The following is a 23,522-nucleotide window of genomic DNA, read 5'->3' as shown; positions in this document are numbered from 1 at the left end:
CCGCTCCATCTCTGCTGTCCAGTAGGAAACCCTTTCAAATATCATTCTGAAATTAATTTCAGACCTATGTCAATCCTGAACACGGATTCCACTTAGCTGGCAGCATACGTAAAATCCCCTGATGAAGAATTAAAGCAAAAATGATGTAAACTTATTCCATTCAATGTAACTGCAATATTCTTGCCTAGGGTTTGAAGCCATTGAATTCATAATGGCTGTTTGGTTTTGGTCTTTAAATTCCTTTAAAAAGACCTTAGCAGTTTTGTCAGCCAAATTTCTAATGTATACAGTGAACAGCACCAAAACTAAATATAGTCAATGAAAGGAGCAATTAATGAAATAAGTCATAAGAGGCCATTCAAAAACTCAGAAGGAAAATGTGAACTTATTTGGGGGTAAATCTGAGCCTGTGACGATTTAAGGCCTGACACTTGGTAAGATCCTACAAAAACCCAGAAAGGATGAAAAAATATAACCAGACACTGCAGTTGTGTGGAGAAGCCCAGCTCATTTTTTGGTTTTATTTATACAAACAATACAGCCATTCTACTTCAGAGGGATGAAACGAGAAGAATGTGTGGCTCCAATACCAGGGCGTCCGTGCTTGACCGGCTTGTAGGTGATGGAGAATTCTCCCAGGTAATGACCACACATCTCAGGCTGTGGAGAGACAGGAAGTCCAGTCACACTACAGGCTTTCACATTAAAGCACACAACAGATTCAAACACAGTAAAGAGGAGCAGTTTCACTCTTCAGTGAACATTCAGTTTCACTCTTCAGTGAACATTCAGTGGAAGATAATTATGATATGCTCAACCATCAGCCATCACACCTCAGTGCTGAACTGAGTTAGGGCTGAAACAATTCATAATCATCAATTAATATAGGAATTGATCAATTAACTGGAGTATACAAACTCAAAAAAAGTCATTTGCTGAATGAACAGCAGCAGTAATTTGGCCAGATCTGCACAGGAACATACACATTTTACATATAAATGTCTGACGATATGCAGAACTGGCAGTTTTGACATCACCTCATTCAATTCTGTAAAAATAAACTCATATTAAGCTCCTTTGCTATCCAAGTATTAATTAAAAATAGTCAACACATCAGCCCTACGTTGTACAAACCAAGCTTCTCCCATATTATTAAAGTTTTAACTATTTAGTTGCAGATACTAAAGGATTTCTGTTATTGCATTTAATTTGTATACATACATACCTAGTATGTATACAAGTTACATACATTGTATGTAACTTGTATGTTTATTTTTTAAAAACAATTATTTGCATTTTCACATATTTCTAATATACAAAACAATATTAAGTGGTGGAACAAAAAAAAAAAATCTGCCCCCTTTTTTTCATCCCGAGTGTCAATGAATAATCAATAGAACCGAGTGCATCTGTCTGACGCATGGAGCCCGTCTCCCTCACCTTGATCTCCACCTGGTTGAAGGTTTTGCCATTGTACACCCCCACCATGGAGCCCACCATCTCAGGCAGGATCACCATGTCCCTCAGGTGGGTCTTCACCACCTCTGGTTTCTCCATCGGAGGAGCCTCCTTCTTGGCCTTGCGCAGGCGCTTGAGGAGGGACTGGTGCTTGCGGCGCAGGCCCCGGTTCAGCCTCCTCCTCTGGCGGGCGCAGTACAGCTGCATCAGCTGCTCGCTGTACAAACAACACACACAACTTCAGTGAGACGCGTCAGCAAGTACACACTGAAACGCAAGTCCTGTTGGTACATGGTTAAGCAGAACGCTCATATGCAGAGATGCACCCACACAATATTAATATCTGTATCAGTGACAATAGGCCTGATCCATAAGGGAAGATCTATTTAGTCCAATTCTATGCTTTGTGTTCTGAGTGACTTATTTATTTTACATTGGCTGTTCTATTCCTAATTGCACGGACTGAGCACATTGAAGGTGCTTGTACATGCTTGACCAAGCGTGTGAAGCAGTTGGTGTATGAAAGTGTGCTGTACTGGTGAAAATTATATACATTTGTAGTTCAATATTTTTGTCCCCCCTCCCCAAAAAAAGTTTCAAGTCAGCCAGCACTGATTTTCTGTATAGAATCGGTATCAGCCGATACTAAACCTCAGATATTGGTATCACAAGTGAAAGCAGTGGATCGTACACCCATAGTCAATTCCTGACTCTGGACCATAGCTGCACATTTTTTCAAACTTTTCAATAGGATGATCAAGAAAATACTTTTATTACAAAAGAAAGGTCCGATTTCCCCTGTTGAAACATCACAGCTCAAAGCGATCAGTCTGATAAGGCCCATTATTTCCCCGTCCCAGCAAAATCTGATGTCAACCGATTAATCGGTCCAAAGTAGAGACCAGTTTGTTAGAAACTCAAAGTACTGATGACATACTGAAGGTTAGGCTGACAACAAATCGGTGCAGTTTGGTGTTTAAAGTGAATGACGCACAGAGCCATAAGACAGAGACCAGATTCTACATGTCTGGTTCATTCTACCTGGAAGATGGAGAGAACAGGAAGGCTGAGGTCAGTGATGCACAAATAGGATACTTTCTTATTGATCTTTTGTGGAACAGGGCTGGGGTCACAACCTCCTAACCTCAGGGGGTCAGTGTCCTGCAACATCTAAACACCTTTCTGCTTAAATTCACATGAACAAGCCTGATTGCAGGTCGGTCCCATAGGTCCAGGAACACATCAGACAATAACAGGACACGACAGGAACCAAGGACATGCAGACTGAAAATTAAACTGCTGTGGGATAACGTGCAAAACATTTAGTTGGAGAAAAGATACATTTATATTTTATTGTTGTCCATCAAACCAAATGACCAGCTCTCCATTTCAATTTGACATGTTGGACCAAATCCCTGATCTTTAATTTAGATTGCACACAAACAAGGAGCTTGACTTTGGTTCCACTGTGATTACAGCTAAAAGACACTTTAAACATCAACTCTTCACGGAACACTTTTGACATGTGGTGTTTGTTAAAACAAGGAAGACTGTGCAGGCCGGCAAACACAGTGTCACTTACTAAGACATGTCCAGCAGCTGGTCCAGGTCCACACCTCTGTAGGTGAACTTCCTGAAGGTACGCTTCTTCTTGATCTCTGTGTCCGCCTGAAACAGACCAGCATTACTCCAGTGAGCGTGGCTAACCAGATTAGCATTCGCCAATGGACGGGCATCAATAGCTTACAAATATATCATTATTCATCACGAAACACTAAATCGCCAACTTCAAAATCCGCTTTGACAATTTACAACACGATTTACTTCAAATTACATCCACAAAGTGTGCCTATCTATCGGCGGAGGCCAGCAAAGTCGAGCTAGGCTAAGGCTAAAACAAAGCTCTTGTAAGCCACTTTATCTCACATTTTAAGTAACAATTTTCAACTAAATCGTGAACAAAACTCTTCACAGGTTACTCGGTGCAACCAGGTTCCCTGATCATCAAGGTGAAAGCTCAGATGGGAAAGGATTTCAGTTTAACAAGCACTGCTCTAGAACGGATACCTACCATCTTGCCCGATGATCCAAGGGAAAAGAACGTCCGCAAGTCTCGTTTGGTGTGATATCGCGGGATTTAATGCAAGAAGTGTTTTCCGGCGATTTTGTCTTCTGTTTCCAGCAGGTGGCGCATTTAGACCATAAAAAAACACTTTTTCCACTGAGAAGGTTTTACCAGTTTTGCCCCCATTTTATCTGATATGAACTGGTACCGATTGACAGCGTTCTAAATACAGACACTGTTCCTCTTCTGTACGAGGCTGGGACTTGATGTTCACCATGGACAAAGAGCTCAAACATTCAGCCAGAGATTCAATGGAACGTCAAAAGTCCAGAAATAAATCCATTTGAGAATTAGTGGCAAAACTTGAAGCTTGAGTCTGAGTTGTTTTTGCAAAGACTGAGCAACAATTTTAAAGCTTGAGCCTGAGTTGTTTTTGCAAAGAAGACTGAGCAACAAATTTAGTCTGTAGATGTTGCAATCTGGCAGAGTCCTACCCTGAATTGAACTGAAGACATATCATCAGTGGTGGCTGCACACAATAATAATATCAAGATGTGCACAGGTGAGGAAAATTAATATCAGCATTTGTAAAGCTGACAGTGCCAGCAGACAGTGGTGATGACTTTAGATTTGATAAGAAAGTGTGGACCAACAGTAGCAGATGACATTTCTCCACAAATCATCGGCAACTGTGGAAACACAACAAGCAAGTTGAATTCTGTGCCTGTCTTCTCTTCTCCCAGTCCCTGGAATTCCTAATGAAATGCAAAATTCACTTCTAGAAATAAACTGAATTGAACAAATAGATATTAATTCATTGATTATGACGTTCATTGCAATGCAATAAGGAAATGTTATGTACCTTGGGCACATTATAATTATTTTTATTTTTCTTAAATAGTTTTGTATTGACTTTAGTTAAATGATTTTGTGTTTAATATACTTTAGCGTATTGATGATTCCTTTGGTAATTAATTTATAGTTAATAAAGCCGGGAGTACTCCTAAACTGAAGGAGATTCACTCTGAAGCAGCGACGCCGTTTTTCGAAAGTGAAGGGAGTCGATAGGGGAGAAAACAAATAACATATCGAAATTGGAAAAGGAGGATTGAGCATAAACTGGTATGTGAATGGTTTGGTTGGTAATGGAGATAGGAGATGAGGAAGACGTGGATTTTGATGGGTGGACGCCAGTGGGGAGAGGAAGAGGGAGAGGACATGGAAGAAATAAAATAGATGAAGGAAAGGGAATTGGTGATATTCAAGGAAGTAAACGAGAACTGGAAGGAAGTAGTTCAGAGGAAGAAAGGATAGTTAGGAGGAAAGTTGTGCGGGAGGAATTTAAAATAATATTAAAACTTAAGAATGAGGAAGGACAAGATAACATCAGCCCCATTGTGGTATCAAGAGAAATAAAAAAGAAAATTGGAGATGTTGAAATGGTAAAGATTTTGAGAGATGGAAACCTATTGGTAAGATCTAACATAGATTTTGGGTGTATTGTCTACGGTTCGGCAGCTAAAGTACATTTGGTTAAATTAGACATTATACAACATCAGGCATTAAGATTATGTACTGGAGCATTTAAAACCACACCAAGAGCAGCAATGGAAATAGAGATGGGAGAAATTTAAAAAGAATAAGATTGGAAATAAATTACTGGTTAAATTTACAAAGCAATAACTTGGATCATCCAACTAGGAAAATTTTAAAACCATGTTGGGAAAAAGAAACGAAAGAAATGGGGAGTCTTGGATGGACAATTAAAAATAAAATAAAAGAATTTAACATGAGTAGTTTGGAAATTAGTCATACAACACCAACATCAGTAATACCATCATGAATTCTACCAGAAGCATTAGTAGATATGACAATAATGGAAAAGAAACAGGATAAATCTTTCATCATTGATAGTAGTTCAGTACAGGTACATTTAAACAATTATTATCATTATATTCAAATCTATACAGATGCATCAAAAATAACTGGAAAAGTAGGAATAGCTTTTATAGAACCAGAATTCAATATAAAAATAGGAAAACGAATTACAGACGGATTATCAGTGTACACAGGAGAAATGATGGCAATATTATTATCTTTACAATGGATAGAAGAGATAAAACCATTAAAAACTATAATTTGTTTAGATTCAAGCTCTGCATTATTAAGTTTGAAAAATAAGCAATCGGATAGTAGGATGGACATTTTATTAGAAATATTTCATACATTATGTAGAATACAAAGTATGGGTTTGATAGGTAATTTTGTTTGGGTTCCAGCAGATATTGGAATAGAAGGAAACGAGAGGGCAGATAAAATAGCAAAGTGGGCAATTCAAAACCCTATTGGCATCATAGTTAAAACAAGTAAAGCTGAAGGAAAGAGATTGATTAAGGAAAAACTGATGGTGGGATGAAGAAATAACAGAATTTTATAAAATTCAGAAGATGGTAGGAGAAAGAAGAAAGGAAAGAAGAAATAGAAAAGAGGAAAGAGCGATAACAAGGATAAGATTTGGGCATACAGGACGTAACTATACACTTTTTAGAATACATGCTACGGGTAAATGTGAGGATTGTGGAAAATATGAAACAATAGAACATGTTATATTAGAATGAAATAAATATGAAAGAGAGAGAAGTTGTATGAGGAAAGAGTTTGTAAGTATTAAGGAAAAAATTAATTTAGAAGATATTTTGAGGAAGAATTTGGAGAGTAAACATATACAAATAGTTATTCGATTTTTAAAGAAAACTAAGTTATTTAGTAGAATTTGATTATAGTAGGTATGTTGGTCAATGTGTGTCTGATATAGATGAGTAGAATATGAATATGTATATAAGTATGTATATAAGTATGTATATACACATACATACACATACATATATATATATATATATATATATATATATATATATATATATATATATATATATATATTATATATATATATATATATATATATATATATATATATTATATATATATATATATATAATATATATATATATATATATATATAGGTATAGAAAGGATATATTCATTTTGTAGAAGTTTGTATGTATATATACAGTACTATACAGTATATATAGAGAGAGCGATAGGCCAATGTGAACCACACTCCATACCAGTAAGTGGCGGTAATGTTACTAGAAGTTTGTTGCCAAAAGCCAATAAACTCAACAAAAAGAAGAAGTTTGGGCGCCGCCCACCCGCCTGCCGCTCTGCCGCTCTGCCGCTCGCTCCGCCTCCAACACCTGGAATGCGTCCTGACGAGGCGCGCACGTTTCCAGCGGCTGCAGCCGCAGCTGACGTCTCCAGCCTGCTATGTGGTATTTTTGTTAGCCTTTGTTTATTTTTCGTTTTGTGATCATTTTGGCCTGGTGAGACCGGTTGTCCTGTTTTCGATTCTTTTGTTTCAGTCGATTATTTTCCTTTATAGTCGGTACTAGCCGGGGCTTGACGGCCCTGTGTGGGGTTGGCCCCCTGCTGTTCCGTTTCGTTCTTTTTGACCGGATCACCAGGTCCACCTTTCTGTTGATACTTTTGGAATGTTTATTTTTTGGGGGACACGGAGAAATGAGGATATTTAATTCTTTCTTTTTTTCCTTCACAGGAAATTGAAGCAGAGAAAAAGAAAAGATCAAGGGAATTTAAAAATAAAACGATTTTTTAAAATCTTCTTTGCCTTTGTGTCCTTAAATATGTTGTGCCCTGTTGGACGTAACAGGAAACTATCTTGAAATTTCAGGAATCTGCTTAAATGAAACCAGAAAGAAGATGGACTTGGATGGTTTCCTAGGTTTCATTTAAATTCAACTTCCTTATTCCTGTATAAGATTTCTCTGCAGCTCATTGTCCTCAGATTTTTTCTATCATCATACAGGTTTGTTTAAATATATAGTCACTGATCTAAGCAGCTGCGACAGATTGGTGACCTGCTCAGGGTGACCCGGCTTCTCGCCGGGAACGTTAGCTGGAGATAGGCACCAGTGACTCCTGACCCCATTAGGGTTAAGGGTCAGAAAATGGATGGATGGATGATCTAAGCAGACCAAATATTCCAACAGATAGTTAAACTAAACTGTTTAGGACATGGCCTTGAAATGCTACTCTCTTTGTTGACATGCAACAGAGACATGTAAGTGTAGTGGGATATGAAGTGCCATTAAAAACGAGACATAGACAGGAGGGGGTAATGGGGGATACAGCAGAGCAGAACTGAAGGCTGACTATTTTCAGTTGTATCACTTCAGGTATCCACTGTAGTTACAGACCTGTAATTTGCAGAAGTCCTGAGATGACTCTGCAGTTTCAGAGGCTGGAATTAACAGGAAAGATTAGTCTGGTTATGGCTGAAGGTTTTGCTATATAGTTTGTATTTAGATTTTTGAGGACTTTTTTTGATTTATACATATATATAACTTCTTCAATTCACTTCACATATGTTTTTGGCCAAATTCTGACTTATGGTGGCCCGTCTTTATAAGAACTGACCAGAGATTCTCAGTGTGAAGTATAATGCCCATGGGTCCAAAATGAGGTATTCTGATCTTTGAGCCATTTTATCTCTTTTTAGTTAATCTTTAGTTGCATTGATTACTGCAGCAGTGTCTTTACAGGTCTGCCTAAAAATATAAATCTTCCAGCCGCAGAATACTGATCAAGAACGTTACTGCGAAGAAAACCAGGAAGATAGAGCAGATCGCCCAGTTATGGTAAATGGACTGAACTTATATAGCGCTTTTCCAGTCATTTTGACCACTCAAAGCGCTTTACACTTAAGTCACATTCACCCATTCACACACACATTCATACACCGATACGCAGACCGGTAGGCAATTTGGGGTTAAGTGCCTTGCCCAGAGGCACATCGACATGTGGCAGGAGGAAGCTGGAATCGAACCTACAACCTTCCGATTGCAAGACGACAACTCTGCCACACAACCACAGTCGCCCAGTTATGAAGTATTTCACTGAAAGAATAGCCTTTAAAATACTGCTGGTAGTTTATAAATCACCGAACAACTGTGAATAAATGTGCACAGTGAGGAAGCTCAGATGTTTTAATGTTGGCATCCGACACAATTCATGGATCTTCTCAAAATACTATAGTCCAAAGGTCTTGACCAGGTCAAGGAAGGCCTGCAGAGTTGTAGTTGTGTTTGGTGATCTCTTGGATGAGTTTATATGCTTTTAAGCCAATACTTGTAGCCTGGTTCACCTTCTGCTCCTTGTTTTTTCCTTTCGTTAAATCAATGGAGACTCAAAACCTCAGAAATGGATTTTCCAGAACATTAATTACTGTTATATGTTAAATTTCTTAAATCAGGAAACGATTCCATCTATCCCCATGCAGATACAAACATTTGCTTTGGCTTAATTATAGATCAGTGTTCTTTCAGAGAACTTTTTATTGACTACATTTACTCAAGTTAATTACTAAATTAATGATTTCAACTATCAATTGCTTCACCCCTGGCATTTACTCCAGTTATCTAGAAAGTAGCAATCTGAAGCAGCCCAGCTTGACAAAGAAATTGAGAGGATGTTTTTTCACAGCCATGTACCCATTTGTTCAGCTATGCTGCAATAAGTGTTAGAGGAACTGAACTGGTGGCAGATCACTCTGGTATGAAGAAGTTTCACTATCTTCTAGAGAAATCACTCAGCCCAAGACCTGCCAAAATAAGCAACTCAAGCATCTTGAAGTGCAGGGTTAGGAGGCTGTGCTGCAACAGGACATTCCAGTTTTTCCTACTATTGGGTAAAAACCTGAGGTCAGAAATTAAGAAAGAAAAAAAAAAAGACCACAGATAATGTATACATTTTATTAAACCACTTTCACATGTTTAGTTCTCCTCTATGGGCAACAATATTGCAAACATTGTTCAGACTCAGCATAAATAGCATCATAAATGATTAAGCAATGTTAGGATTGTTCGCATGTCAATCATTGTTCATGAAATATTCACTTAAACAGTCACTGAAAAACAGTAAATCCAGTATTCTTGCTTGGAATGTTGGAAACTCCTGCTGCCTGTGATCCAAAAGAAAAAAAACATTTGTCCAGTTGGACTGGTTATGCAAACAAAACAAAATTTTCCTGCACTAAAGATAAGAAAGGAAGGCATTTGTAAGAATAGAAAAAAAAAAAAAAACATTTCCAACAAGATCTGTATTTTATCCCTCATCTGAAAAAGTGATTTCACTCAGGTCAATGACCAATACTGGACTACACATACTGACAGTATAACACAGAAATGTACAGTCGTATTCACAGGAATGGATGTCAACATGATGCAGCCATTATAGAAACTGCCGATATAACAGGGATTTTCCCAAAAATTACATATTATAGGAATCTTAAAAACTACCCAAAGTTAGTTTCATGTAGAAAGCCAGGGGTTCTCCCTTCATGTAACAAAAACAACACAAAACAAAAATCTACTTTTGAGACAACAAATTCCAACTTTGGAACTTTGGCACAAAACGTTTTGTTGCTAAATAAACCAAGTCAAACCATTGGTTTCAGGTGGAATCACGATATTACGTATAAAAAAAAAGATGAATCACAAAAATACAGTTCATCATGATATGTGTATCAATTAGAGCTAACGACAAATTCATACAATACTAAAAAAGGATGGGACCTGAAACAGCAGCTCAACATCCTGTGGATATAAAAAACCGTCTGCCTGCCTCCATGCTGTCTAACATCACAGACCTTCTTTTAATAATCTGTCCCATCGTCATGGTACACCTGCTCCTCTTCCTGGTAACCCTGGTAACCTTCATCATGGTAGTCGGGGAAGTATTCTCGTCCGCTGCCGGCGCCGTTCTGATCATTGGGGACTTCTCCGGCTTTGGGGCAGTACTTGGAGTCGTAGATCTGCCGTCCCAGACCAAAGTTCTGGCCACTCTGATTGGCTCCCTGGCTGTACCCCATCTGCAGGGACATGGTGCTGTTGTCGCACTTGTCTGTGCCCAGTTTCTGGTCATAGATGGCCCGCCTGGTCCCAGGAGCGGTCATCCCAGCCTAGAGGAAAAACATGACAACATTTTCTATCCAGGCTGCAGCAATATAAAATTATAAACCAGAACACCGACTGTTGCTGCTTCAATGGAGATGTAAAATAGACAAAGAAATGAAAGTGACTGAAGTGCCTGACCAATAGGAAGTGAGCATAAGCTTTTACTTCTTGCAGGTTTTATGCGACATATTGGTGCTGAGCAATTTTAAGAGGAAGATTTCCTTTAATACTGAAAACAAGACTTAGTTTTCAGGAGGCAACATGAACATCTTGTAAACCTTAAGTTCACAAGCAGTGTGTTTCCTTTGAGTACTTAAGTATTTTATTTACACTTTTTTTGATGGGAAAAATTAGTTTATATTTACCTTGTTGAGAATTTTATGTATTGTGCAAAAACATATTGTGTGATTTTGTATACATTTATTTACAAATATTTTTAATTCTGGTGACTGTTAAAGGAAAATAATTTTTTAAAATCTGTTTTGAAGGAATTTGGGTTTGGCCAAACAAACTAATTAGGTTTGTTTGGCCAAACCCAATTAGAAAAAAAAAGTTGAAAATGTGGAATATGATCATATGTCATATTTTTAGGTAATACCACCCCCTCTTCTCTATGCTCACGTCTCCTGAAGCCCAAGAGCAGTGGCACAATGAGGCAGTGATGCAGTACCTGACTCGCTCCCTTGTTGGTTCCCATTTGCAGGCTGATGGTGGTGTTGTCCATGGGGGGCTGGATCTGAACCTTGGGGTCATATAAATGCCTCCTGGTGCCATATGCATTCATCCCAGCCTGGCTGGCACACTTGTTGGTCCCCATCTGCAGACAGGAAGGGAATAATACAGGAGCTAAAGCAGACAGGATGGGCTGGATTATGGCAGTATTTGAAGTGTGGAGAAATGTGAGGCTTGTTTATCCACTAATCCATTAATACATGATTCAAAGTTTCAGTCAGCTGTCGTTGCAACACCGCACCCAAGCATGCTGAAAACAGTAAGTTGCAGATCACGTTTTTGCAGTACTGAGGTAGCATTTATGCCCAAGTGTCAAGTTCCTTAGCAACAAAGCAATAAACAAAAGCGCTACCAGAACAATGAGCAAAGCAGCTACTGAAACAGGCTGTTTATGAAGTCAGTAGCTTTTCTAGTTTCACACTGTGCAGCTCAAATATTTTCTACAAAAATCTCAAGAGAAAATTTAGACTGAGATGTAGATTGTTTTCCAAAGACAGCAACAGTCACTGCATACCAATATGCATTCAGTCATGGGAAACAGCAACTCTAAATAAGGGAGGTGCTATTAACTGATACACACCTGTAAGCCGATGACACACTGTCCAGCCTTCAGCTTTTCCTCGTCAAACATCCGCTCCTGTTTGTCTGCATACTTGATGCCGATGTCCACCCTGGACTGGCAGCCCTTTGTCTTAGCCTGGCAGAGGACAAAGAAAACTGTTCAAGGAGTTCTTACACTCATACTATAGCAGAGGAAAAAAAAAACAACAACAACAAAAAAAAAAAACAACAACAAATGAGACATTAAAGCCATGAAACAGAAATCAAAACTACTGCCATATTCTCTGATTACTACAATGCTGACATCTGAACTCCAACATCCATTATAAAAATGTCTTTAAAGTTGAAAATAATTCTACTTTACTGTAAAATGGTTTATCCTGTACTTATGTTTAACCAAGTTGATTACCACTAATAGAATTCCCGCAGGTTTCATTTTACACCATTGTGATACAGATTTAAGACTTATGAATTACAAAAAACAACATATACTCATTTAATAAGTTATGTTTAATATATATGTTTATGTTTATTTGCTTTAGCATGAGAGTCAATTGCTTTTGTAATGAATATTAATCCTCCCTACAAATTAGCCTATGCAATATGTCCAGCTTTTTATATTTTTGTGATCACACAAAGTCAGGCAAAAAAACTTAAAACAAAACTGATTTCCGTATTTTTTAAAGAAAAATTACTAGAAAAAAAAAAAAAAGAATAGCACCAAAATAGAGAGCCGTGGGCCACTGCAACTTTACGTGCTGCCATGGTTACATAGCACCACAGGGATGGGAAAAGAACACAAAAAGTATTGAAGATTAAGCCATTTACACTCTTTTTCTTTTCTTGTTTTCGGTGTCAGCTGCATCACACAGACTTGTTGCTATAGCAATTGACTGCATATTTCTTTGCAATTAATCCCAATACATTAATTGCATTGTTGTGAAACGCTTCCCACACAAAGAACACAACATTCAGTCTGTTGTAGTATTGTGTTTTCAGACTTGATGTTTATTTAGCGATTATTAAAAAGTGATCATCTGAAGACAGCAGCAACTAATTTGCTCTGCTGATGATCAGTCAGTTACCCTGTGGGTTGCCTTTTTTTCCCCTGAAACAAAACATGCTGAATTCAAGCACTGCTACATGTTAAGGTTGTCAAAGTCAAGCTAGCATAACTGGGGGGAGCTTGCCATGTGACATCACATTGCAATGTGTCTGTATAGTCAGCATCAAATTGGTTACTAACAAAAGGATTAAGCCAACCATTTGCTTAGTCATGTCATTGTCCTTAATCTGTTTAAATAAAGGCTCTTCTTAATGAGCTGATGGCTCAAGTAACAATGTATTCATTTTAATTCCCTAAGCCAAAGAAAGTTTTATGAGCCTTTTTGTCCTTTCACTGGAAAAGGTTGAATGTTGGGCAATAAAGGAGCTCCAACAGGTGGGTTTGCACCACCATCTTTTATTTTTGGCACAGCAATTCTCTAACTAGAATTAAAAAATTAAAAGAACAAACTCAAAATTTAAAAGAAGTAAAAAAAATTAATCTGGGCACAGGAGTCTTATAGACTTGAAATTTAGATGGCTAAATGTTAGCCTTTAGATCCAACACTAAACTGAAGCATGGACTGAAACTAAACAGGACCCGCTGTAAGACATAATGTGTGTAGAAGGTGTCTGTCAAGGTTAGTTGAGGACTCACCATGCTGGCGAGGGCGAGCAGCGTCGTCTGGACCTGTGTCATGTTGCCGTTCTCAAACAGGTCATTGGCTTCAAAGATGTCATGAGGCTTCAAGCCATATTTTGTGATGGCTTTGATGAAGTTGGTCAGGTTCTCCAGCTAGAACCACACCAAATCCAATATTTATTCAAGATTACACTGTTTGCATGACTTCTTTACTTTAATAAAAAGCCAGTTCTACAACTAGTCAGCAGGAAGCCATCATGACAAGGCATGACTTGGAGTGCTGTCTGTAGCTGTGTAACAAACAGCCTTGTGTTCTGTGGAGGAGCCACTCCTTGCAGTGGTTCAAAACAAAAGCAGATTAATGGCCAGGTAACTCACCTGATGCCAGTTCAGAGCCGATTGGTTGATCTTTTTCACAGAGCCTGGCTGCAATTTGTTGATGAGGCTGGAGGAAAGAAGATCATTTCAAGTTATCAAGTTAAAAAAATAAAATAAAATCAAGACTCCTAAGGTTTAGCATGGTGGACTCATGGGAGCACCACTTACTCGCACAGAATGACTCCATTTTTCAGGCCTTTTTGGAAGTCTGGTCCAATGGGGCAGCCGGTGATGTCCTCGATCCAGATCCTGAGCTCCTCTTCTTTTTGAGGGTCATACTTCTGTGCAATCTGGTCGGGCAAAGGTCAGAGGTCAAATATGTGTTTCACATAGTTCCAGATTTTCAAACAGTAAATGCATTAATTTCCGATTTTGTATTTGTAAGCAGATTAAAAGCATTCATTTCCAGTAGGCTACGTTCACACTGCCCTGAAGTGACACAGCGCAGTGGACAACGGAGACAATATGTGGAAACATCATAGCGGTTCATTCAAGATTTTGTGCAAAGAATATCTACAGAAATCACAAGGAGAGAGAAGTTGGAGCAAAGTTGCTTCTGTAGTTGATAAACCCAAAAACTTTTCAACTGTTCATCCTTAATGTGACAGATAGGTTATAATGATAAGGTTAGTCATTCAGTCAGGACTTTACCTGACGCTAGCCATGTGCTTTACAGGTAGATTGTAATCGTCAGTAGTAAAATATTCATTAATGCCTGGCTTTAAATGTAGTTAACTGGACTTGTAGCCATTATTTTGTGACCATTGTTCTCAATGCAACTGTAAACATTAAAACAGCAAATACTAATTAACTAATGAAGATTAAATGATCTAACAGATAACAATCAAACACACAAAAGGTAAAAATAAAGAACATAACTTGTCTCCATAGCATTGTGCAGCAAACAGAGCGCTGGCTCTATTTGCTGCGGCTCTTTTATTCACTCTTATCGCCTTTTCTATTCGTTACATCTTTTATGCTCACAAAGTATCGCTATTGCTTCCATGTTGTCAGCCGTATTTGTTTACTCTAAAATCACGTATGATATTGGTGGGTTTTTGTCTGGAATCTGAATGTTGGTGAGAGAAATCAGCTTGTGTGCTGTGTGGCTGGACATCACATACAACTGCACGATCGAACCCGTTATACCTACAACTTTTGTCTCCTAGTGTGTGGTCTCAGGTTTTCTGGTTTTGCAGTTCTCTGGCCAATCACTCATCTTTGAATACATTTTTAAGAAATTTATCAGCTGGAGGAACCGACTTGTATCTGAATGTGCTTTGAGGGAATTGCAGCATCACTTTATGGCAAAGTAACCATGTTAACTTCAGTTATAAAATCCTATATATATAAAATAAAATAATAAAAAAAAATAAATTATATATATATATATTTTTTTTTTTTTTTTTTAGCCTTACAATTGGGCCACTGTCTCTCTGAAAACTTTTCTCTTAAAAAGAAAGTCATCACAACATGACTTTAACCCTTTAATAACATTTTTACTAGTTTTGTACTGGTAAGTAGCTGGAAAAACCAGCTCCTTGTTCTACACTTTGCTTCATCCAGAGGGTCTGGGCTCTCGGCTGTTCCGAGAAGTAGCTGCACCTGGAGGGCGGGGCTAGGTCCAACCAGCCGTTTTTGCCCAGCTGCCATGGAGATTAAAGCATTTTTCAAACACCCCAGGTGTATTTTTGATGAGACAACATCAAGAAGGGACAGCATTTTACATAATGCTGTCCCTTTAAGACGTCTGCCTCATTGCTCACAGCAGTGATCATAGAGGGGTTTGTCGCATAAATAAAAGTAAAACGCAACACACACTAATTTCCTGTTTGCTAAGCTGCTCTGTTTTCCCGAGAACCACAGAAAGCAAAGTTGCTAAAAATGGGGCGGGAGTGTGAGTGGTTACTGATTTCTAAGATTTTCATTTGTCACTGAGACGGTAAGTAGGAGAACAGCAGCCAGTGTTTGGCCTGCAGGAAGACAACTGTGGTCACATAAACAGTGGTTTGGTCTGCAGTGACAGGAGCAGTAGAACAGGTGAGACCCAGAGTGAAACAGATCAACACCTCTTCTCCCCCAGTGAAGGTGTTGAATAGTGTGTGTGTGTGTGTGTGTGTGTGTGTGTGTGTGTGTGTGTGTGTGTGTGTGTGTGTGTGTGTGTGTGTGTGTGTGTGTGTGCGCACAGTCTCTCCAGACCCAACAACAACACCACCGAAGAGCTCACAGCTGGCTGCACTCTAAGGAACAGCTACTTTCTAATTAAACTCCTTTCCTTCAGATAGCCACCTATTAAAGACAACAGTGGCAAGCTGGATTGCCCACAAAGAATCTGGAAGATGTAATTTACAGTGACAAGTTGAGCACTAGGAATTTAGCCCACAGCACTAGAGTTAAAAAAACAACAAAACAAACAAAAAAAAAGCTCAATGAGGCAACAAGGAGCAGAAGTCTACATGCTGATCCAGAGAGAGAACACCTTCTGCATTAATAAACAAAAAGGTTACTGTAGCTAACAGACAAAACTTCTCACAGAACAAGTCATCTGTATGTTTAAGGAAGTTCATAAGAGAAATGGTCCAAACTTCTCATTCATATCCCATTTTCATCTGCTGTTCCATGGAGAAAATTGTCTGAAGAACCACAAACTTATTCTGCTACCAATGCCAAACAAAGAGAAATTAGATCCCCACTTTGGTGTGATTCCTTTAATCCCAAATAAGCCATCAGGTAGTCTTCCTTTAAATGTAGCCAACGGTAACGTCATCACTATGCTCAAGTTTTACACCATGCTTTATTTTAACCCCCTCCTTCAAAAAACACATCGCCAATTACCTTTAATGTGTGAACTTGAGAAAAACGGCTGTTCATCTTTTAAATGCCTCACATTTCTGAGTTATGAAAGGAAATGCCACTGCAATGAGTAAGGAGAGAGGCAGCAGGAGACAGAGGGAAATTCACAGTTTCTGCTGGAGACAAGAGGGAGGGACGGTGAGGGGGGCTTTGACCCCTTCTCCCAAACAAGGCCACATCCAAAGAATGCAGATGGAAAAATATCAGAGGGATGTGGAGGTATGGTATAGTCTTTGGAAAGAGACAGGAAAAATACTAAACGGTCTTCACAACAACAAGTGCAACTTATACAGCCTGGTTCAGTCATTAAAACAAAAAGATGTGGACAACCAGGGATGAAATAATTACACGCGTGTTAAATTCCTTACATGATGAAAAGCATGCCCAAATTTCCAGCATGAGCTGACAGCAGCACTGAAGTCTGTGTCTGACTGACTGAATTCAAACCGACTGAATTCAAACCGACTGAATTCAAACAGACTGCTTCTAAGGAATTAAGAGGGATTAGATTTGAAACTTATAGTTCCAATCTAAAAACATCAAGTAGAGACTAGATTACTTTACATTATTTCAATCATCTTAAATTTCAATACTGTCATCACAATCTAAATCATTTTGTATCAGCTCAGTCCTCAGAACCAACAACCAGTTACAGGTCATCATTGACAGTTCTGGAGAAAAACTAAATTAACTTAAAAATAATTTTAATTTGTCTTTGTGAATTTCAATCAATCATGTTAAATAAAGAATTAAATTGAAAGTATTATTGAAAATTTGATTTTTACAATTTGTTACACAATTTGTTCTACGAGAGCCTTGATAAAAGTGCCACTAAATGTTGCAATAAAATTCTATGTCCAAGTCACCGTCTCCTACTCTACAGAGTATATTTAGTGCACAACAATGCATTCCTGGGATAACCTCCAGGAAGTTGTTATCAGATTGGCCTCATGGGGGTTGGGGGCAGATTTTCTGCTAGTGTTATCTATGTTGGTCATCACTCACACTTTTATTTAAAGCAATATAACATACATTCATATAATATAGTTGGCATACTTTTAATAAATCTAGGAGTCCCATAAGAAATATTGTGGTTGGATTAGAAAGAAACAGAGTACTGGTCTTCAAACCAAAACGAGAGAAATATAGTGTGATGGGTTTTCAGATGATGCCAAGCTTACTTGATTAATTCAACCCAGATTTGACACAACTACAGTTTTAAAGCAGGACCATCATACCCCCCCCCCCCCAAAAAAAAATGCACTGATAATGGCCTTTAGTGTAAAAAAAATAATCCCGCCCGCGTCTGATCTTCCAGAGTACTTTAGATTTCACAAGATCTGATGGTCCGGATTCCTTAAAAGCAGTGAAACAGAACTTCACCGAAGTGAAGCCAAATTCAGATGAAGAGGTATGCAGGCTGCCTTGAATAAACAAGGAGCTTCCCTCATGAAGGCCGCTGAGGTTACACATTAGTGGGCCCATTCTGTTCAGCGTTTCACAGACACGGGGACATTTTCTCAGAGGGAGTCAGAGGTTAGAAATATGACCGCAGAGAAGAAGTTAAATGACGACCAACAGCACGGAAACGCACTGAATGGAGGGGAGAGAGAAACGATCTCAGAGAAAGAGACACACTTTACAAAGGGTAATGACGGACACTCATAACAGACTAATGGGTGAATTACATTATCTGCTAATGCGGGTCACAATGCGGGGCGGCTTGCTGCATGCGGGGAAGAAAGTGCTGGAAGCGGTGGAACTTTTTGCCACAACGACAAAACTTGGTTGCCACGAAGGGCAACGCCCATGGGTTTTAAGACTTACTTTCATAAACACGAAAAACAAGGAGATTTAACTTCAATATCTTAATGCTACGACTTATTTCAAGTTGTTTAAAGAGTTTAGTTTCTCGACAACAAGAAGCGAAAAAGGCTAAATTAACTTTTATGCCAGGCTTTTGTCTCCTTTTCACATCCACCTTTAAACCTGGCCGCGGGTGGCAAAATGGAGGCCAGGTGACTTCGCGACTCGCGTTCCGTGAAAACTTACACGTGTAAATAACGGAAAGAAAACTTTGTTACGAGTTAGTTTTTAATCATTACACACAACGCACTTACCTTATTTTTCACCTCTGCAGATAACCCATAGGCAGGACCTTTGTTGAAGGAAGCCATTGTTGAACTGTTGTCACTTCTTTTCTCAAATAAATTAAAAGGAACACACCGACGTCTGAACACAAAACTGCATCTAATTATCTTCGACAGTCTCTGCCAATGACACCCCGAAGAGAATCAAACTACTTCCTCTCGTTTTACGGCCGCCAATTAGAGCGCTCCCACGGTTCAACAGTCAAAGAGAAATCTAGAGATAGTTCCCTGCTCTGAGTCCGCCTGCTTCTTTCTGCGTGTGGTTTACCGGGGCAATTTGAGCCACCACATGGAGGTGGATTTTTATTGGGTGGAGCCTGAACAAAGTTGGTTATTTCTTCCTTTTATAGAAAGCTACATTTAAATTAAATACGTCATGAGCACGAGATTATATAATTTGATAAGGCAAGATTCCTGTCTTGTGGTCAGAAAACATTTGTAAAAAATATTTTGAATCAAGTTCAAGGGCTATTAAGACATTCGCAAACCTATGTATGTATGTATGTATGTATGTATGTATGTATGTATGTATGTATGTATGTATGTATGTTTGTATGTATGTTTGTATGTATGTATGTATGTATGTATGTATGTATGTATGTATGTATGTATGTATGTATGTATGTTTGTATGTATGTATGTATGTATGTATGTATGTATGTATGTATGTATGTATGTTTGTATGTATGTTGTATGTATGTATGTATGTATGTTTGTATGTATGTTTGTATGTATGTATGTATGTATGTATGTATGTATACACCTGTGGGATAATAAGGATGCTTCGAAACGTACAATATGATAAATAATACCATTTAAGGAAAGAAATATGAGTGCGATAGTAAGTTGGGTTTTCAATCTATTTGAATAAGATGGCGTAAACCTTTTCCTTAACAACCACACCTGTTCATTAGCAACGTGCCTCGGGGTTAAGAAGTTCAGTTTGCTAGCAATGTTTGACTTTAGCATTAGCCGTAACTCTCTACGAGTTACGCACGTGGATTTTCCACCTTCCTAAAGAGAAAATACAGTTTTAAAGATACCCAAGAAAGTCGTAATTTCCATTCCGAAGGTCAGAGTTTGTTGACAAATCCCGAATTCAGCTTAAGACATGTTTCTGTGGGAATTATTAAGGGGTCGTTTGAAAAGTTTCCACACAAATATTAAGAAAGGATTTCTCTTGCTGCTTTGTGTACTCTTTGGTTTAACTTTGTTAATCGATCCTTGGCTCCACCTCCCCCTTCTCTTCCTCTAGTCGCGATTTATATCGAAAAGTCCTTATATGGAAGGAAACTTCCCAAATTCCTGAATGGGGGAGTGATCCATAGGGCCCACCCTGCATACCAGACGTGCAGCGGACGAGACGGATTGTCGCACTTTTCTGAGTCACAGGGGAAAATAGTTTTTTTAAAGCAGTGAAGATAGCAAGCTGCTGGCATGACGTAATGCCGAAGGGTTCATCACGTCTGGCTTCAGATGGCGTGCCAGGATACTGATGTCCGTAAACACATCAGCACTTTCAAAAGTACTGATGTGCTGTTAGGTGTTACATTTTTCAGACTTACCAGTGTCTTAATCTGGGAATAAAAACATGTACATTTAAATTAGATAAATATGACAAATATAAATCACATCACAACTTCATCCTCACTCCGTGGAAAAGGATGGACGATCTTAGACTGACCCCAATAGCTTTATCAGGTAGTAATCTAAGCTTAATTTCTGAGGACTCACATGTAAACTCATATAATAATAATAATAATAATAATAATAATAATAATAATAATAATAATAATAATAATAATAAGCAACTTGCACTTATTACAGACTGTCTGGCCTCTGAACTCACAGCAGGTGGAGCTTCTCTGTGTCTGTGTGGTCATGATCAGGACACAGTTGTTTTCCTGATGATGTCATCCAGGTGTGCTCAGAGTTGACTGTGTCACAGGAAGGGAGGATCATTACACATCCAGATATCCACGTCAGATAGTATGAAAAGAGTTTAAATGTGTGACATGATGAAGCAACCAAACTGAGTCTCAAAGGGCAAGCAGTGGTCATAAAAAGGTCAGACACACAGAGCTCATTTTTAATGGCTGTTTAGGATTTTTTTATATATATATTACATCTGGCATCTTGATAGATTGTGTGACCTTTCATATTAGTTCTTCCAACTAAATTTATATTACACTGAGCAATAACTGCTTACATAACACATTTTGACACACACTAGACTTTTTGCACACCCTTCTGGACATACGGGGTATATGTCCATAATAATGCATGACAAAAGATCAACCTTCAGCACTGTGGGTTCAAACAAAAATGTAGCTTTGCAGAATTAGTGGTAAAGTTCTTAAAAATGTATGAAAATTGACTGGGTTGCGAACTGCGTCATTTTAATAATCTAACACAGGGATTTGCTTTGGTATTTGGTTGATAAGCACAGCCGACCAAAGGCAAAAGTGAACTTTAGCAGCTGCTTAGTGTCCCCCAGCCAGTCGGGCGGGGGGCCAGGAGCATTGAATAATTCAAATACAGTTCACTTCCTGAATTGCTTGGTCTCGTTTCTTGTTTGCAGACAACCGAATGAGATCATTTTTATGTTTACACCAGTATTTTGTAAATGACTGAAAAGCATTTAATAAACATGTTAGTAAATTTATAAGCTTTTTCATCCATCCATCCATTATCTTACACCCTTATCCTGCAATCAACAGGTGAGAGAATGGTCACCCCAGACAGGACACAACTGCATTTCATGCATGCTGTAACTGAAAGTAAATTTAAACAAGTAATCAACTTTCTTCCACATGCTTGTGAGCTCAACCAAATGAACAACCCAATTTACTGAGCCAATGTCTTTACAGCTTTCACCATCATCATCAAAAAATATTTTCAGAGAAGTCATTGTTGGTCCCTAACTGAAAGCAGAGTTCAGATAAAAAAAGATTGCAGGGTCCACACGGGCTCCCGATCTAATGCTGTTTACGACTGATATTCAAAACTAAAATTACCAGAAGGAAGAAATGATGAGAACAGGATCATCTGAGTTCATTAGAATATCACAGGTTGCCAGGGCAACACAGGACAATTTAGAGAGCTCAATTTGGAATGAAGTAAGAGTTTCCAGAGAGAACCAAAAGAAAACCCACACATGCAGACTCAATAAAGACCCACGATCAGGATTTGAACCCAGAATCTTCATACTAAAACAGCCAGTGCTACTAAGTGTACCACTGCGCAGCCTTGAAATTACTTCAGTTATTCAAAGACTCATATTTATGACACAGTGAAGTGTTTCACTTTTTAAAAAAATATTATCGTGACGTATAGCTTATGATAATTTTTTTTTTTTAATATTAGAGCAAGTCAAAAACATATTTGTGGCTATTGCTGAAAAAGCTATCTACTTATAAAATGCCACTTGCAATTACAACAATTGAAGGCTGAGTGGAAGGAAAACATCTTTGAAAAACAGGGATAGTGGCAAGGTTGGGGGACTGCAGAAGAGCTGTGACACACAGTTCTCCAGAGAACAGAGCCCAGAACCAAACACCAGCAGATAGAAACCTGCTAGGCCTGACATATACATATATATAACCCTAACCTCTCTGTCTATATATGTATGTATTTATAAGATGGTATTATTATATCATTATATTTTATTATAATGAGATAATACCATCTTATTATAATGACATAATACCATGTCATTATAATGACATAATACCATCTCATTATAATGACATAATACCATCTCAATATAATGACATAATACCATCTCATTATAATGACATAATACCATCTCAATATAATGACATAATACCATCTCATTATAATGACATAATACCATCTTATTATAATGAGATAATATCATCATATTGTAATGAGATAATACCATCTCATGATGACATAATACCCTCGCATTGTAATGACAGAATACCATCTCATTATAATGAGATAAAACCATCTTATTATAATGAAATACCATCTCATTATAATGAGATAATACCATCTTATTATGAGTTACATGAGATACTATTTCATAATTTTTTAGATACATGAGATTGAGATATCACTATGTATTTCATTATGAGATATCTCATGATAGTGAGATATCTCATTATAATGAGATAATACCATCTTATTATAATATCACATTAAAAGATACCATCACAGTATCATGAAATACCATCTCATTATGACATACTATCTCATTTTTATGATAGTATCTCATAATGAAACAGTACCATCTCATGATAATGAGATACTATCACATTATTTTCAGATAATTTCATTATTTTTAGAAACATTAGACACTAATTATAGTGAGATAGTATCTCCTTAAAATGATACCATCTCATGATAAGGAGATACTGTCTCAAAATCATGAAATACCATCTCAAAAATAATGAGATACTATCTCTAAATAATGAGATACTATCTCAAAAATAATGAGATTATAACATCTCATTGTAATAATACCTTGTCATTTTTTTGAGATACGATCATATTATAATGCGATAGTATCGCATTATAATGAATTTTTATTTTTTTTTTAACAGGATGGCAGAAACGTGCTTCTATACCATTCCATTTGA

General features: G+C 38.0%; 2 protein-coding genes across 2 annotated transcripts; both read right to left on the bottom strand.

Annotated features, from left to right (window-relative positions):
- Positions 1-488: 488 nt before the first annotated feature.
- On the bottom strand, positions 489-3,611 carry rps15 (ribosomal protein S15). The gene is made up of 4 exons (XM_055032567.1): positions 3,530-3,611; positions 3,041-3,126; positions 1,441-1,675; positions 489-660 (listed from the first exon to the last, which is right to left on the bottom strand). Exons 1-4 carry the CDS (start codon positions 3,530-3,532, stop codon positions 547-549), a joined length of 438 nt encoding a protein of 145 aa, XP_054888542.1. The 5' UTR covers positions 3,533-3,611; the 3' UTR covers positions 489-546.
- Positions 3,612-9,340: 5,729 nt separating this feature from the next.
- cnn2 (calponin 2) lies at positions 9,341-19,170 on the bottom strand. The gene is made up of 7 exons (XM_055032566.1): positions 18,889-19,170; positions 14,084-14,205; positions 13,916-13,982; positions 13,553-13,690; positions 11,870-11,986; positions 11,228-11,374; positions 9,341-10,562 (listed from the first exon to the last, which is right to left on the bottom strand). Exons 1-7 carry the CDS (start codon positions 18,943-18,945, stop codon positions 10,257-10,259), a joined length of 954 nt encoding a protein of 317 aa, XP_054888541.1. The 5' UTR covers positions 18,946-19,170; the 3' UTR covers positions 9,341-10,256.
- Positions 19,171-23,522: the final 4,352 nt, after the last annotated feature.

The sequence above is a fragment of the Poeciliopsis prolifica genome, unplaced genomic scaffold, assembly GCF_027474105.1.
Source record: "Poeciliopsis prolifica strain line A6 unplaced genomic scaffold, Auburn_PproV2 SCAFFOLD008, whole genome shotgun sequence".
NCBI classification, from domain to species: Eukaryota; Metazoa; Chordata; class Actinopteri; order Cyprinodontiformes; family Poeciliidae; genus Poeciliopsis; species Poeciliopsis prolifica.
This window is presented reverse-complemented; position numbering and strand designations above follow the sequence as displayed.

Excerpts from the sequence above, each read along its gene's own strand:
- rps15 (XM_055032567.1), bottom strand. Across the intron at positions 1,676-3,040 it reads CAGCTGCTGGACATGTCTTA|CGAGCAGCTGATGCAGCTGT; the intron begins GTAAGTGACACT and ends TTGTTTGTACAG. Across the intron at positions 661-1,440 it reads TCAACCAGGTGGAGATCAAG|CCTGAGATGTGTGGTCATTA; the intron begins GTGAGGGAGACG and ends GTCTCTCCACAG.
- cnn2 (XM_055032566.1), bottom strand. The coding sequence starts at position 18,945 with ATGGCTTCCTTCAACAAAGGTCCTGCCTATGGGTTATCTGCAGAGGTG. Across the intron at positions 13,691-13,915 it reads CGGCTCTGAACTGGCATCAG|CTGGAGAACCTGACCAACTT; the intron begins GTGAGTTACCTG and ends GTGTGGTTCTAG. Across the intron at positions 11,987-13,552 it reads TGCTCGCCCTCGCCAGCATG|GCTAAGACAAAGGGCTGCCA; the intron begins GTGAGTCCTCAA and ends GTCCTCTGCCAG.